The sequence below is a fragment of the Neoarius graeffei genome, chromosome 14 (assembly GCF_027579695.1).
Source record: "Neoarius graeffei isolate fNeoGra1 chromosome 14, fNeoGra1.pri, whole genome shotgun sequence".
In the NCBI taxonomy this organism is placed as follows: Eukaryota; Metazoa; Chordata; class Actinopteri; order Siluriformes; family Ariidae; genus Neoarius; species Neoarius graeffei.
Window position 1 is genome coordinate 36341081 of NC_083582.1, and position 13477 is coordinate 36354557.

At 40.0% G+C, this 13477-nt stretch overlaps 1 protein-coding gene across 2 annotated transcripts in view; it reads left to right on the forward strand.

The window, feature by feature from the left end:
• Positions 1–13477, forward strand: part of phyhiplb (phytanoyl-CoA 2-hydroxylase interacting protein-like b) — a 44564-nt gene that overhangs the window by 24725 nt on the left and 6362 nt on the right. For both annotated transcript variants that reach the window (XM_060938907.1, XM_060938908.1), the window contains exons 2-4: positions 5621–5817; positions 9162–9336; positions 10636–10757. In XM_060938907.1, the coding sequence (XP_060794890.1) occupies positions 5621–5817; positions 9162–9336; positions 10636–10757 (494 nt within the window). The remainder of the gene's footprint in view (positions 1–5620; positions 5818–9161; positions 9337–10635; positions 10758–13477) is intronic.

Sequence of the window (13477 nt, forward strand, 5' to 3'; positions counted from 1 at the left end):
AGGTGTTCAATGGGGTTTAGCTCAGGACTTTGTGCAGGCCATACAAGTTTTTTTTGCTAGAACCTTTGCAAATCATGTCTTCATGGACCTTGCTTTTTGCCTCTTAGTTTCAATTAAGGGAAATTGTAAAGCTACAGCATACAAAGGCATCCTTATAGAATTTTGTGCTTCCAACTTTTGTGATAACTGTTTAGGAAAGATCCACATATGGGTGTGATGGTCAGGTGTCCACAAGATTTGGCACAGAGTTTATTTAATATAATGGCTAAAGGAATAAACAAATATATTTTGACTTAAAAAAGCTCAGTCCCCTGCTTTAGTCCACATTCTTCTAGGAATTGATAAAAACCGCCACCTTTTAAAAAACATACATCATAACAGACCAAAGGTTCACTCCTGTACAGTGGGGTGAGACCACTCAGTGCTTTGAAGGTCATTAGTATTGTGTTATAATCAGCATTAAATTTTAATGGGAACCAAATGAAATGTGGATGGGGTAAATAGGGGTACAAAGGTGCATTTTATAGGAACTAAAGCTTGTTTATTAACCTTCTGGAACCAGATTTCCAATCTAGAATTAATAGTAATATGCATTTTTTTTTAAACCATCATTCTTAATCAGTGTGACATATACAATGAAAAGAAGAAGTGGCCTAAGAACTCTTGTGGAACACTAAACATGACTTTTATATGCATCACCATTTACATTTAGAAACTGATAATTTTCAGACAGATGAGCTTTGAACCAGGAAAGAACCATTCTCTTAATTTAAACAAAAATTTCTAGTCTTTTAGAAGAATATTAAGATCTATTGTATCAAAAGCTACACTAAGCTTGACAGAAGCAAGGAGACACAATGCTGATCAGAGGTCAAAATAGGTCATTTACTACATTAACCCATGCTGTTTCAGTACTGCGATGAGGCCAATACCCCGAATTCAAGATTCAACGTATGTAATTCCTCTGCAAGAATAAGATTAGTTGCTGAGATACAACCTGTTCTAAGATCTTGGAAATAAAGGGGAAGTTTGATATTGGCATATAGAGTCAAGATCAATGTTTAATCATTAGTTTGATAATTGCTAATTTAAGAGATTTGGATACATAGGCAATCCCAAGGGAGGAGTTATTATTTCTAGTAGTATTTGTTTAAGATGCTTAGGTATAGGGGCTAGTACACAAATTGATGCCTACTTCAGACCTCTTCTTGAACAGCCAAAACTATGCTGGGGAGTGGGCACATACACTAACTCTGTATTACAGTACATTAATGGCATTTAGCAGATGCTCTTATCCAGATCAACATACAACATACCCAGAGCAGCCAGGGGTTAGGTGCCTTGCTCAAGGGCACTTCAGCCATTCCTGCTGGTCCAGGGAATTGAAGCAGCAACCTTTTGGTGCCAAAGCTGCTTCTCTAACCATTAGGCCATGGCTTCCCTGTGTAGTACCCTAAATTCTATAATTGCTACATACAATAAATTGTTCACCCTTTTGCATGTGCACTTTGACCTAAAATAAGAAGTGAATTCACAAGTAAGCTCACAGTCAATATCTGAGTCTGTGAATCCGAGGCTAATAGCACAGCAGGAGAATTAGCCCGAATACTGATTAAGCTGCTTGTGTGCCTCAGCCTGCAATATTAGTCACTTGTGTTCACCGCTTGCCCATCCTCTAATATGGCATACACATCCGGTCTCAAATTCAGTTCATCTACTCTACTGGTACAATAACTTCTGTTTCTCATTCTGTGTACCCCTGACCCTACTAGCTTACTTCCTGTCTCTACCCATGCTCCTGGTTCAGGCTTAGTCTCTAATTTCTCTACTAGTTTAATTGCTGGGTCTTGTCCATTCTGATTATAACAGTATCTGCCTGCAAATGCTATTCCCCTTGTTCTGTAGATCTGAGAGTATCAGCCATTCACAATGCACTTCAAGCCAATTAAAAATTAAAGTATTAAGTGAAAGAAATGTCAAATTGTCTAATGTGTAGCTGTTTAGTGACATTTTATTGTATTTTGCTAACTGCATTATCTTCCTATATATTCTTGCTTAGGCGGCACGGTGGTGTAGTGGTTAGCGCTGTCGCCTCACAGCAAGAAGGTCTGGGCTCGAGCCCCGTGGCCGGCGAGGGCCTTTCTGTGTGGAGTTTGCATGTTCTCCCCGTGTCCGCGTGGGTTTCCTCCGGGTGCTCCGGTTTCCCCCACAGTCCAAAGACATGCAGGTTAGGTTAACTGGTGACTCTAAATTGACCGTAGGTGTGAGTGTGAGTGTGAATGGTTGTCTGTGTCTATGTGTCAGCCCTGTGATGACCTGGCGACTTGTCCAGGGTGTACCCCGCCTTTCGCCCGTAGTCAGCTGGGATAGGCTCCAGCTTGCCTGCGACCCTGTAGAAGGATAAAGCGGCTAGAGATAATGAGATGAGATGAGATATTCTTGCTTATATTAAAATGGGAAGAATATTGGCTAAAGCAGATTAGTGAATTACACTAATTTTCACATATATTTTCTCACTAAGTGTGAATGGTTGTTCGTCTCTGTGTTAGCCCGTGATGGGTTGCGACCTGCCCAGGGTATACCTCACCTCTTGCCCAAAGTCAGCAGGAATTGGCTCCAGCTTCCCCTGTGACCCTGAAGGATAAGTAGTATTAGATAATCTATAGATATATTTCCTCCTTAATGGTATTTACTAGGCGGCGTAGTGGTGTTGCCTCACAGCAAGAAGGTTCTGGGTTCAAGCCTAGTGGCCAACGGGGGCCTTTCTGTGTGGAGTTTGCATGTTCTCCCCATGTCTGCGTGGGTTTCCTCCAGGTGCGCCGGTTTCCTCCACAGTCCAAAGACATGCAGGTTAGGTTAATTGATGGCTCTAAATTGACTGTGGGTGTGAATGTTTTTTTGTCTCTGTGTCAGCCCTGTGATGACCTGGCGACTTGTCCAGGGTGGACCCTACCTCTCGCCCATAGTCAGCTGGGATAGGCTCTAGCTTGCCTGCGACCCTGCACAGGATAAGTGGTTATGGACAATGGATGGATGGTGTTTACTATTAATACATACAGTACAATGTTAATATGATTTATATTTGAACTTGACTTCAGGCAACAACACTGCAGTGAAACTTGCAAATTTGTTCACTGCATTCTTGCAAGGGTTGTGCACATTCCGTTTTATTTGGACTGCCTGTCTCTGCTCACATTCTTAGTTTAGCTTCTGTATGTACTAATTTTTTTCACTCAGCAACTGTTTGTTCCTACTGTTTGTTTATTCTTTATTCTGGTTTCACAATCAGTCTGATTCTGTTCCTTCTGTTAGCTCAGTTTCTGTTTCTACTCCTCACTCAGTCTCTGTCTCTGATCATGCTCATGTTCTTGAGTTTGTGCATACTCCAGTTATCTGTTCTGTTCCTGCTCTTTATTCCTGCACTTGGCTCTGTCTTGAGCTCTTCTGTTCAATTATCTTGGAAACGCTTTCTTTCATTCTCTGTTGCCACCCTGGCGACTGTTCAGTAGAAAGTGTCAGGCTTGTCTCCTGTCTTTTGATCCTGTACTCATCTCAGCTCTTGTTTATGTGTGCCAATTAGTGTGAGCTTTCACTATCACTATCACGATCACTATTAGTCACTGAGAATTTCGCACTGCCTGGCTCAGCTTTGTCAATATCAGCCCCTGAGCCTTACCCTGAGTTAGTGATGGGAAATATAGTCTCAGCCTCAGATGTGCTACCCAGGGGTCATGCAGTGTCTCAAAAGTTTTGTACACTTTTTTGGGCCACAACCATAAGAATCTTGAAGAATGCAGTCTGATTGGTTCTGCACATCTGTGTATGTGCATTTCCATATGCTGGTTTCTAGCAGGAAAACAAACTGTTGAACAATGAAAAACAATGAGATTTTTGGAGCAAGATGAAATCACTGGATTGAAAAAATATGGTTAATTGTGGTAAATCTCACAGACAAACTCTGGCAGAAATGTCTGTGGTTAGGCATCTGACATGTCAGTTAAATAATGTCCTCTTGTTACAGTAGGTGATTCTTTGCCACATTTATTGACAAAACATCCCTTAGCAAAAAGTAGTATACTTAAAGTTCATTTTATTAAGTATGCTTCAGTATGAGTATAAGTATAGCAAGTATACTACAGACCATGTACTTTTAGTGTACTAGAAAGTATACAAATTTAATACTTTTTTCGGACTAAATTGGAACATTTCAAGTTTATAAAAGTATACTTTAAAGTTCATTTTAAGTTTGCAAAAGTACACAACAAATACACTCATCTATATACTATCAATGTACTTGGTATATCCCTCTCGTATGCTTAAAGTATACCACAAGTACACTTATCGATATACTTCTTTTTTTGGGCTTTTTTCACCTTTATTGGATAGGACAGTGTAGAGACAGGAAATGAGCAGGAGAGGGATCAGGAAATGACCTTGGGTTGGAATCGAACCCAGGATTTATGGTATGGCGCTTTAGTTGACTGAGCCACAACGCCCCTTAGTTACATACTTCAAGTCCCTATTTTTAGTTTATTATTGTATACTTTAAGTATACGGTTATAAATGTTGGTTATTTCACTAGTTTACTTGTTATACTTTAAGTTTGCTTGGCATATTACTTGTAGCTTACTATTTATATACTGGAAATATACTCCTTAACGTATTCTTAAAGTTTACTCATACTGTATGTACACAAGAGTGTGATGCATTTACAAAATCACAAGACAGAATGTTGAAAACAAGTTTGATATATATATTTTCAAACATTTCAAAAACAAAGACCTATGAAATGAAGTCCTTCCTTACTGGAGAAATTGATCAATAAAGTCAAGTCAAAAGTTTTTCTGTTTTTGTGTATGATTTTAAGGTACATAAAGATAATGCAATTGAGCACACATACTATATACTGTAAAGTTTTAAACTCCAGCATTATATTATATTAATATATAAATTAAATGTTAAGCATGAGTCAATGACTTGACCTTATTATGCACTTGTAGATATACTAAGTATTAGTACTTTGTGGCAGAAAAACGTGAAAAGTATACTAAAGTATACATTTTAGTATTAAAGTATACGTGTAAGTCTTAGTATTAATGTACTTAGTCTTAGACTTTTATTTATACTTTTCAGTATAAGCCAAGTATACTTCACTATACTATTCTTAAGTATATAAAATATAGTTTATAAAAAGTCAACTTCAAGTATACTTCCTCAGTTTTAGTAAAAAATAAGTATACTCATAGTACACTTGAATAAACTTCTTTTTGCTAAGGGATACCAAACTCTCTAGTGAATTCTGGACTTGTTTATCGGGCCACTGAGTTTCTGTTATTGTAAAATTATGCTCAATATCTAAATATAAACATGTTATTCTTTAATACAATATTATAATATTGTAAAGTTAGCCAATTATGTTAATTTAGTATCAAACATTTTATGTAAGCTCATACTTGGTACCATATATTCAAACTCCAGCTGGGTGTTGGATTGTTTACCACCTATTGCTCTAAAGCAGAAGCCTCCACAAAGAGAGTCCTTAAGCTCATAGCAAAAAAGCTCTCTTTGTATCTTTAACAATCTGTCTCTATTTTCCTATATCTGTCTTCCTCTTTCTTAGGAAATAAGTCCCAGGACAGTGGCATTGCAGAGATGGAGGAGCTCCCTGTTCCTCAGCACATTAAAATCAGCAACATCACTTGTGACTCCTTCAAGATCTGTTGGGACATGGATTCCAGGGCCAAGGAGCGCATCACACACTATTTTATTGACCTAAACAAGAAAGAGAACAAGAATGCCAACAAGTTCAAGCACAAGGTATGTATAATTACTGCCATTGTACTTTGTGAGGGTTTTCCTTCTCCGCTCATTAAAGGCATAGTAAGTGATTTTGCAGAAACCAGCATGAGTAAGCTAGATTTTGAAAATGTCCAATCAAAAAATCCTCCCCTCCCTTCAGCACTCCCTCTAAAGCCAGTCCTCCAAAACACATGAACGTGCACTGACTGAGTACTGCTGAAGGATGAGTCCATGAGAGAGTGTTGGGGAAGAGGAGTGCAGTGCATCATTGTCATATCCAACTTACAAAATTCCCCCAAAAACAAAACAAACTAGATAACTCCCTCAAGCTATGCCTAGAAACAACTTAAATATAGTAAGGCTAGACAAACACAATGAGGTTACCTGTGCGCACAAAGAGGACAAGCTCCCTGTTCGGTACAGAGTTTCCCTGCTATCTAACAACCCACCTGGCTACCTAAGCTCCTACCTAGTCTTCATGCAGCTACTTGTTGTGGGTACTGAAGACCGCTGGATCAAGACAGTGACTAGCAAGCTAGCAACCTTCCCGAAACAACGGACATGCTCCCAAGCAAAGCTTCAACCATGTTTGGCACAACACTACACAAAATACATTCAATGAACCCAAAGGGGATCGCCGCTACAACCTACAAGGGAAACCTCTGAACCATTTCACACCAATTACGCACAGGACAACACACGAGTGTTATCCAAGCCATCAGATACCAGCATAAACAACCACTGGCTATCAAACAAGAACTCTCTCCACAAAAAAAAGGAAAAAAATACAGACAAGAAACAAACAAACAAACAAACAAAGCTAATACCAAACAATAAACAAGCCACAACTCACCCCACCAAATCATACCCAAGCATGTGTCCTTTCCTCCAATCCAACACTTACAGGAGCAAACAAAAGTTTACCACCTCAGGAAAACAAAAGAACAAAGGGTCCAGGCACGCCATGCACACTCTAAGCATACTTTACACACAGGTGCACCGAGGTCTAATGCGCAAACTCCCACTTACAACCAAGTAAAATTCACACAATACAAACTACAATCAAGATAACATACCCCACCATTCTCCCAAAAAATACAAACCAACAAACACCAAACTGCATGACCAGACAGCCAAATAAAACAGGTCCAAACACACCACCACCAATCCTACCTAAGCATCGCAGCACAAACCAGGAAGACCCTAGACGAGCCCCCAATTTGTCATAACCCTGCTCCTAGACCATGAAAAAGTAGGGAAGGGACATAGCTACAGATGGGGAGTCTGAATATTTATTACAAAAAAAAAACCCCGAATAAACTGAAGAAACCAATACAAATATGAAAAGTGTCTATTAGTAATATAGATGTGCATGTATGAACATAATGAATAGTGTAATGTTGTAAGGCAAAAATAAAGACAAAAACTGAACAAAGAAAACCATGCCATTGCCGGCAGGAGTCAGTCCAAGTGAGAGAGAGTGAAAGCGATGTAGGCCCGTGCTTTTAAGCTGCGGGAGCACGCATCCCAGGTGCTCCAGATCTGGCTGCCATGATCACCTTCCTCTATTACCTTAAAGAACACACAAACACAGTAACTTATCCACAACAGCTGCAGAGCCAATGAGGCAGGGACCGTCACTTCGCCATTGTTGAAAAGCCACAATGATGTTCATTCTGGTTTGACCTCTTGGTTTTGCTGCTTTCATCTGCTATTTGGAAGGTCCTACTTCCCATTTGTGAAGTCAGAATTATAAGTATGTCATGTTCAAGTGCTTTGTTGTCAGAGTAAAATGAAAAATAGTGGACGCAAGATTCCTTCCCACGTGTTTCTTGGGGAAATCTTATTTTGATTCCGTAACACACGCGCCAAATAGTATTGTTAAGTAAAGTGTACACACGAGGAAAGCCATGGCTAAATGGTTAGTGAAACAGCTTTGGGACCAAAAGGTTGCTGGTTTAATTCCCTGAACCAGCAGGACTGGCTCAAGTGCCCTTGAGCAAGGTGCCTAACCCCCAACTGCTCTGGCAAGAGTGGTGGTGTACCTTGTGTCTGATTAGCCAGAGGAAAAACTGATGATGTGGTTATCAGTTCAGGCAAGAAGCTGGCCATAACTAAAAAAGTATACACAGATTAGAGTATGCACACAAGCAACAGCTAGCAATAGTTGAATTGTTAAAAATAAACAATTACTTACCATCCATTACTGAAACTGTCCTTTTCTCCACCATGTTGTAATATTGACTTTCATCCTAACTTGGGAGCTCGAATATCAAAATTATTTTCAAAGTTCCCACTCGAATTTGCGTTGAGGTTGTGTTTATGTGCAACTTCCAAGTTGGCAACTTGTATTTACTATAATTCTGATAGTATGTGAAAGCAGCATTTATCCAACCTCTTTTCTGTTGTACCCTTTTCTACTTCAGTTTTTCTTTTCTGGCTTTGCTTAGCAGTACAAGCTGTCGTAGGTGTAACATGAGGTGTAACTGAAAATTTTGGCTGATGTTTCTCTGCCATTCTTGTGTGACTCGCTCTCTAACTTCAACAATATGTCTGCAATATGGCTGCCTAGCCTTGTGGAAGACTCCTGTCACATGCAATGAGGCAGAGCGCGTGCAGGTAGGCAAGTAGACAGGCAGGCAGGTAGGCTACCTAATCATTTCATTTGGACTGAATGAAATGACTGGCCATACTTTTTACAACCCTACAACTACCACAGATGATGGATATATATTTTTTTCTTTTTATTCTCAGAGCATTTGATGTGAGAATAAAAATTACCTACCGTGCCTTTAATGACCAACTATTTCAAAACACAAATGCAAATTAATGTGATTTTGTTTGGACTTGTTCAGAAAAGAACTGTGCATGCACAATGACAAAATCACTGTTTGGTCTGTACAAGTGTGGTGGCACAGATTTGTTATTTAATCATTTAAGGCATGACATAGCATCAATCAATCCTGCCGTATTAATAATGTTGACATAAAATACAACCGTTCCATGGAAAATTATTAAAACAACATGCTAATAATAGGTAAAACATTGTATCTTATAAAACCAAATCATTTGATGATTGAGGAAAATATAGTTAAATATTGTTGGTTACATATGGAATCGTAACAATGAATATGCTGACCTCATCATATAGTAACTGTGCAGAATAATGTTATTTGATATGTATAAAATCACCTGAGCTGTATGCGTGTTATGTTAACCATCCACAAATTAGCATTTGGAACTGTCATAATGTATTTCAGGGGAGTTCACTCTGAATTCGAAACAAGCTCTGATAAGGTTGAGAAAGGTTAATTGCTTTGAATATTTAATGAATGCCCTCTTCTGTCCTCTGCATGCCCTAGGATGTACCCACTAAGCTGGTAGCAAAGGCAGTGCCTCTGCCCATGACAGTGAGAGGCCACTGGTTTCTGAGCCCACGCACAGAGTACACTGTAGCTGTCCAAACAGCCTCCAAACAGAGTGACAGAGACTATGCGGTCTCCGAGTGGAGTGAGGTTGTGGAGTTCTGCACAGCCGGTGAGAGCAAAACACACATACTCAAACACATTCCAGGGTTGTTGGTGAAGCTTTAAATATCTTTAGCATGTTTTGTATCAGGTGACACGGTGGTGTAGTGGTTAGCACTGTCACCTCACAGCAAGAAGGTTCTGGGTTCAAGCCCAGTGGCCGATGGGGGCCTTTCTGTGTGGAGTTTGCATGTTCTCCCCGTGTCTGCGTGGGTTTCCTCTGAGTGCTCCGGTTTCCCCCACAGTCCAAAGACATGCAGGTTAGGCTAATTGGTGGCTCTAAATTGACCATAGATGTGAATGTGAGTGTGAATGGTTGTTTGTCTCTATGTGTCAGCCCTGTGATGACCTGGCGACTTGTCCAGGGTGTACCCCACCTCTCGCCCATAGTCAGCTGGGATAGGCTCCAGCTTGCCTGCGACCCTGTAGAACAGGATAAAGCAGCTACAGATAATGGATGGATGGATGTTTTGTATCAAGTGACACGGTGGTGTAGTGGTTAGCACTGTCACCTCACAGCAAGAAGGCTCTGGGTTCAAGCCCAGCAGCCGATGGGGGCCTTTCTGTGTGGAGTTTGCATGTTCTCCCTGTGTCTGCGTGGGTTTCGTCCAGGTGCTCCGGTTTCCCCCACAGTCCAAAGACATGCAGGTTAGGCTAATTGGTGGCTCTAAATTGCCTGTGAGTGTGGATGGTTGTTTGTCTCTATGTGTCAGTCCTGTGATGACCTGGTGACTTGTCCAGGGTGTATCCCGCCTCTCACCCATAGTCAGCTGGGATAGGCTCCAGCTTGCCTGCAACCCTGCACAGGATAAGTGGCTATGGATAATGGATGGATGGATGGATGGATGTTTTGTATCAGCTTCATGAGGGGGCTAAAACTTCTTAAATTCCCAAATTAGCTGAGTACTTGTCAGCTGCTTGTACTTGTTGAGGGGAAACAAATTAAATTGTGCTCATTTTTGCACAATGAGGACCAGTGTGTTTGGCCAGCCAGTCCTAAGTATTATCTCTATAATATCTGTAATAAATGTGATTTTTTAAAGAATATTATACATGACTATTCAAGGACATATAGTTTCATGTTGAAAAAACATTTGTAATATTTGTTCACTTTTAGTAAAAGTTTAAAAGGGGATATTTCTTCTTGAGAAGAATTTAAGCGTAAAATGACCTTAAATGACAATAATTTATAAATCCACTTATCTCTTAATTATGAAAGAATAATTTAGCAATGTTGAGTGTCTGTTGCTATGGTTTCATCTGACTACTGAGACTCATTCTGGCTTCTTTCCTTTTTTTTTACTCCCAGATTACTCCACAGTCCATCTCACACAGCTGCTGGAGAAAGCGGAGGCTATCGCAGGCAGAATGTTGCCATTCTCTGTGTTCTATCGCAACCAGAACAAAGAGTACTTTGACAATGCAAGGCATGTAGATCTGTTGGTTTTTACCAAAATTAACCTTTTTCTTTCCTACTAATACAACCCCAATTCCAAAAAAATTGGGAAACTATATAAACTGTGTAAGCTGTGTCCCAACATTTTTGGAATTGGGGTTGTACTTTTATTGATATCATTGCAATACTGGCAACAGCCAAAGTTTGGGAAAGGGAAACAAAAAGGTGATGGACAATATTTCATTAGGTTTTTGCACTTTATTACCTCTTTAGGCTTCTTTTTCATACAACATTTATAATACATTCAGGGTGTTACATAATGCCACAATCTGCATCTGTATGTGTAGCCGTATCTCTTTAGTGCACCAAATATTCCTGCAGTAGTGGCTGGTAGTGGGGGGTGGGGTGGGGGGGGAGGGGTACAGTGAATAATATATATTGCTGATATATAATTTAAAAGTTTATATATAACACAGAATCCGAACTGTGTTTTGTCTAAATAACAAACACGGTACACAGAAAATTTACAACTGTTTTGTTCAAACCAAAAAAACTTAGTTTCATCATCTGTCGTTTTGTATAATGTTTACTTTGATTAGACAATGTATGCTCAGTCCATCAACTTTTAGGTTCTCAACATATTTTAACAGAAAAATAATGATTGAGTAAATAATACACTTTCATTACACCTGCCACTGAGACTGCCAGGGAGGGGCTTGGGGGTGGGGTGAGGTGGGGGATGTGCGCTGCAACTACCCCTAGGATAGCCATAGCACCTCCTTCACACACCCCAAGAAATTTCTGTGGTTTATTTAGAATGTTTAAGGGGTGAAAACTATAGTTTATAATTTGAAAAATAACCAAATACATTAATAAAACAAACCGATTATTTTTAGACTAAAAAACAGTCAACACAGGTGATCTTATTCAGCCAATGGGTGCAACATGTATAGAACTTTTGATCTTTTACATCACGTTACCCAGAGCATGTTTTTGTTTGTTTTTTATAACTTAGCATTAGCAATGTCATACTGTAATTCATTTTTACTTCATAAATATCCACATGTGGAGAATCAATCAATCAATAGACGCATTGTTTGTTATGAAGATATCAGATGGTAAATGCATGATTTTCTTCCTGTTGCCAATTATAAATTTAATGCATTTGGGGGTTGAAGTACAAATTCTGACTTCCTATAGTTATCTCTATGTGATGCTCATTCATATAATATTCGGTTTCTGGAATGGAATACTGTCGATTCATTAGTGGAGCTGTCTGTAACTGGCAGCATGAGTTTGTGACCTCAGAATCTGAGGCTGAAATATGCACAAACTGTCTGTTGCTTGCTGTTTGTGTGTAAGCCCTGACTGTGGCTTAATTGAAATTTTATATTCAGAAGTGTGTTTACATAGGCTGATTTGTGACCCTTACACTTATACCCCATGAGCTGAATATCTTGCCATTCATAGGCCAGTTAGGGGGACAAAGTGTAAGAACTAAAAGAACCTGTGAATGACAAACATGTTTACTTTGTTGCCATTTGACTTGGGGAGGTCTGTAATTAAATCAATGGATATGTGGGACCATGGCCATTGAAGAGTGAGCAGTGGCATCAGCAGACCTGCTGGTAGGGTGTGGGGTACTTTAGCCTGGGCACACACTGTACAAGATGATGGATATCACTTAACATATTTGGCCACCAGTACTTTGTCTTTAACAGGTTATTTATAGGTGCATTGGTTGCTGGAGTGGTTGGAATTGTGTTGGACCAGCTTATGAGTTTATCTCAAAGGTGACTTGGAACAAAGGTTCAGTTAGGTGGGCATGCAGAGGGGACTCACTGTGTAGATAAGTTGGCCATCTCTCTGTCAAAATCCCAAGTTGTAGTTCAGATGAAACAGGAGGTAGGGACTGGGAGTATGTATTCATGACCTTGGTTCAGGGAATGTAAGGGATACATGCAGAACAGAGAGCCAGCTTTGGTGTTCTTGGAGCCTAGTTTATACAAGAGCATACAATTGAACCTGATGAAATATAATGTGCGCCAGGCTGGCATGGATTTAGCCACTTGGCTGGTTTTGAGTATTCAAGGTTCTCATGATCAGTGAAGATTGTGAAATGGTAAGCTGCTCCATCCAGCCAGTGGCACCATTCTTACATGGCAAGTTTAGTAACTGCCAGTTCCTAATATCATAATTTTGCTCTGCCGGAGACAGTAGCTTACAGAAAATGGCCACCAGTGGAGTTTGGGCTTTTTTCCAAAATGTTGGGACAACACAGCTGCCGCTGGTAATTCTGAGGTGTCTACTTCCACAATGAAAGGTTTGGATGAATCTGGGTGTTTGAGAATGGGAGCTATGGTAAAGGCAATATCGAGCTTGGCAAATGCCTCATTGGCTGCTTGATTCCATTTCAGTTGCTTCGGACCTTTCTTTCAGAGAGCAGTGAGAGGGGTGTCGGTGGAGTTGAAACCCCATATGAACTATCTGTAAAAAATATGAAACCAAGGAAATTTTGGAGCTCCTTAATTGTTTTGGGTGTTGGCCACTCAGTCACCGCTGCCACCTTGGCTTCATCAATGGCTACCCCTTCCTGGCTTCCATGACTGTCGTGGGATTAAGAGTAAATCAAAATATCATCAATATAGGTGATAATGAATTTTCTCAGCATATCTCTCAGCATATAATTGATCAGACATTAGAACACCAAGGGGGCACAAGAGAGCCCATAAAGCATGATGCTGTACTTGAAGTG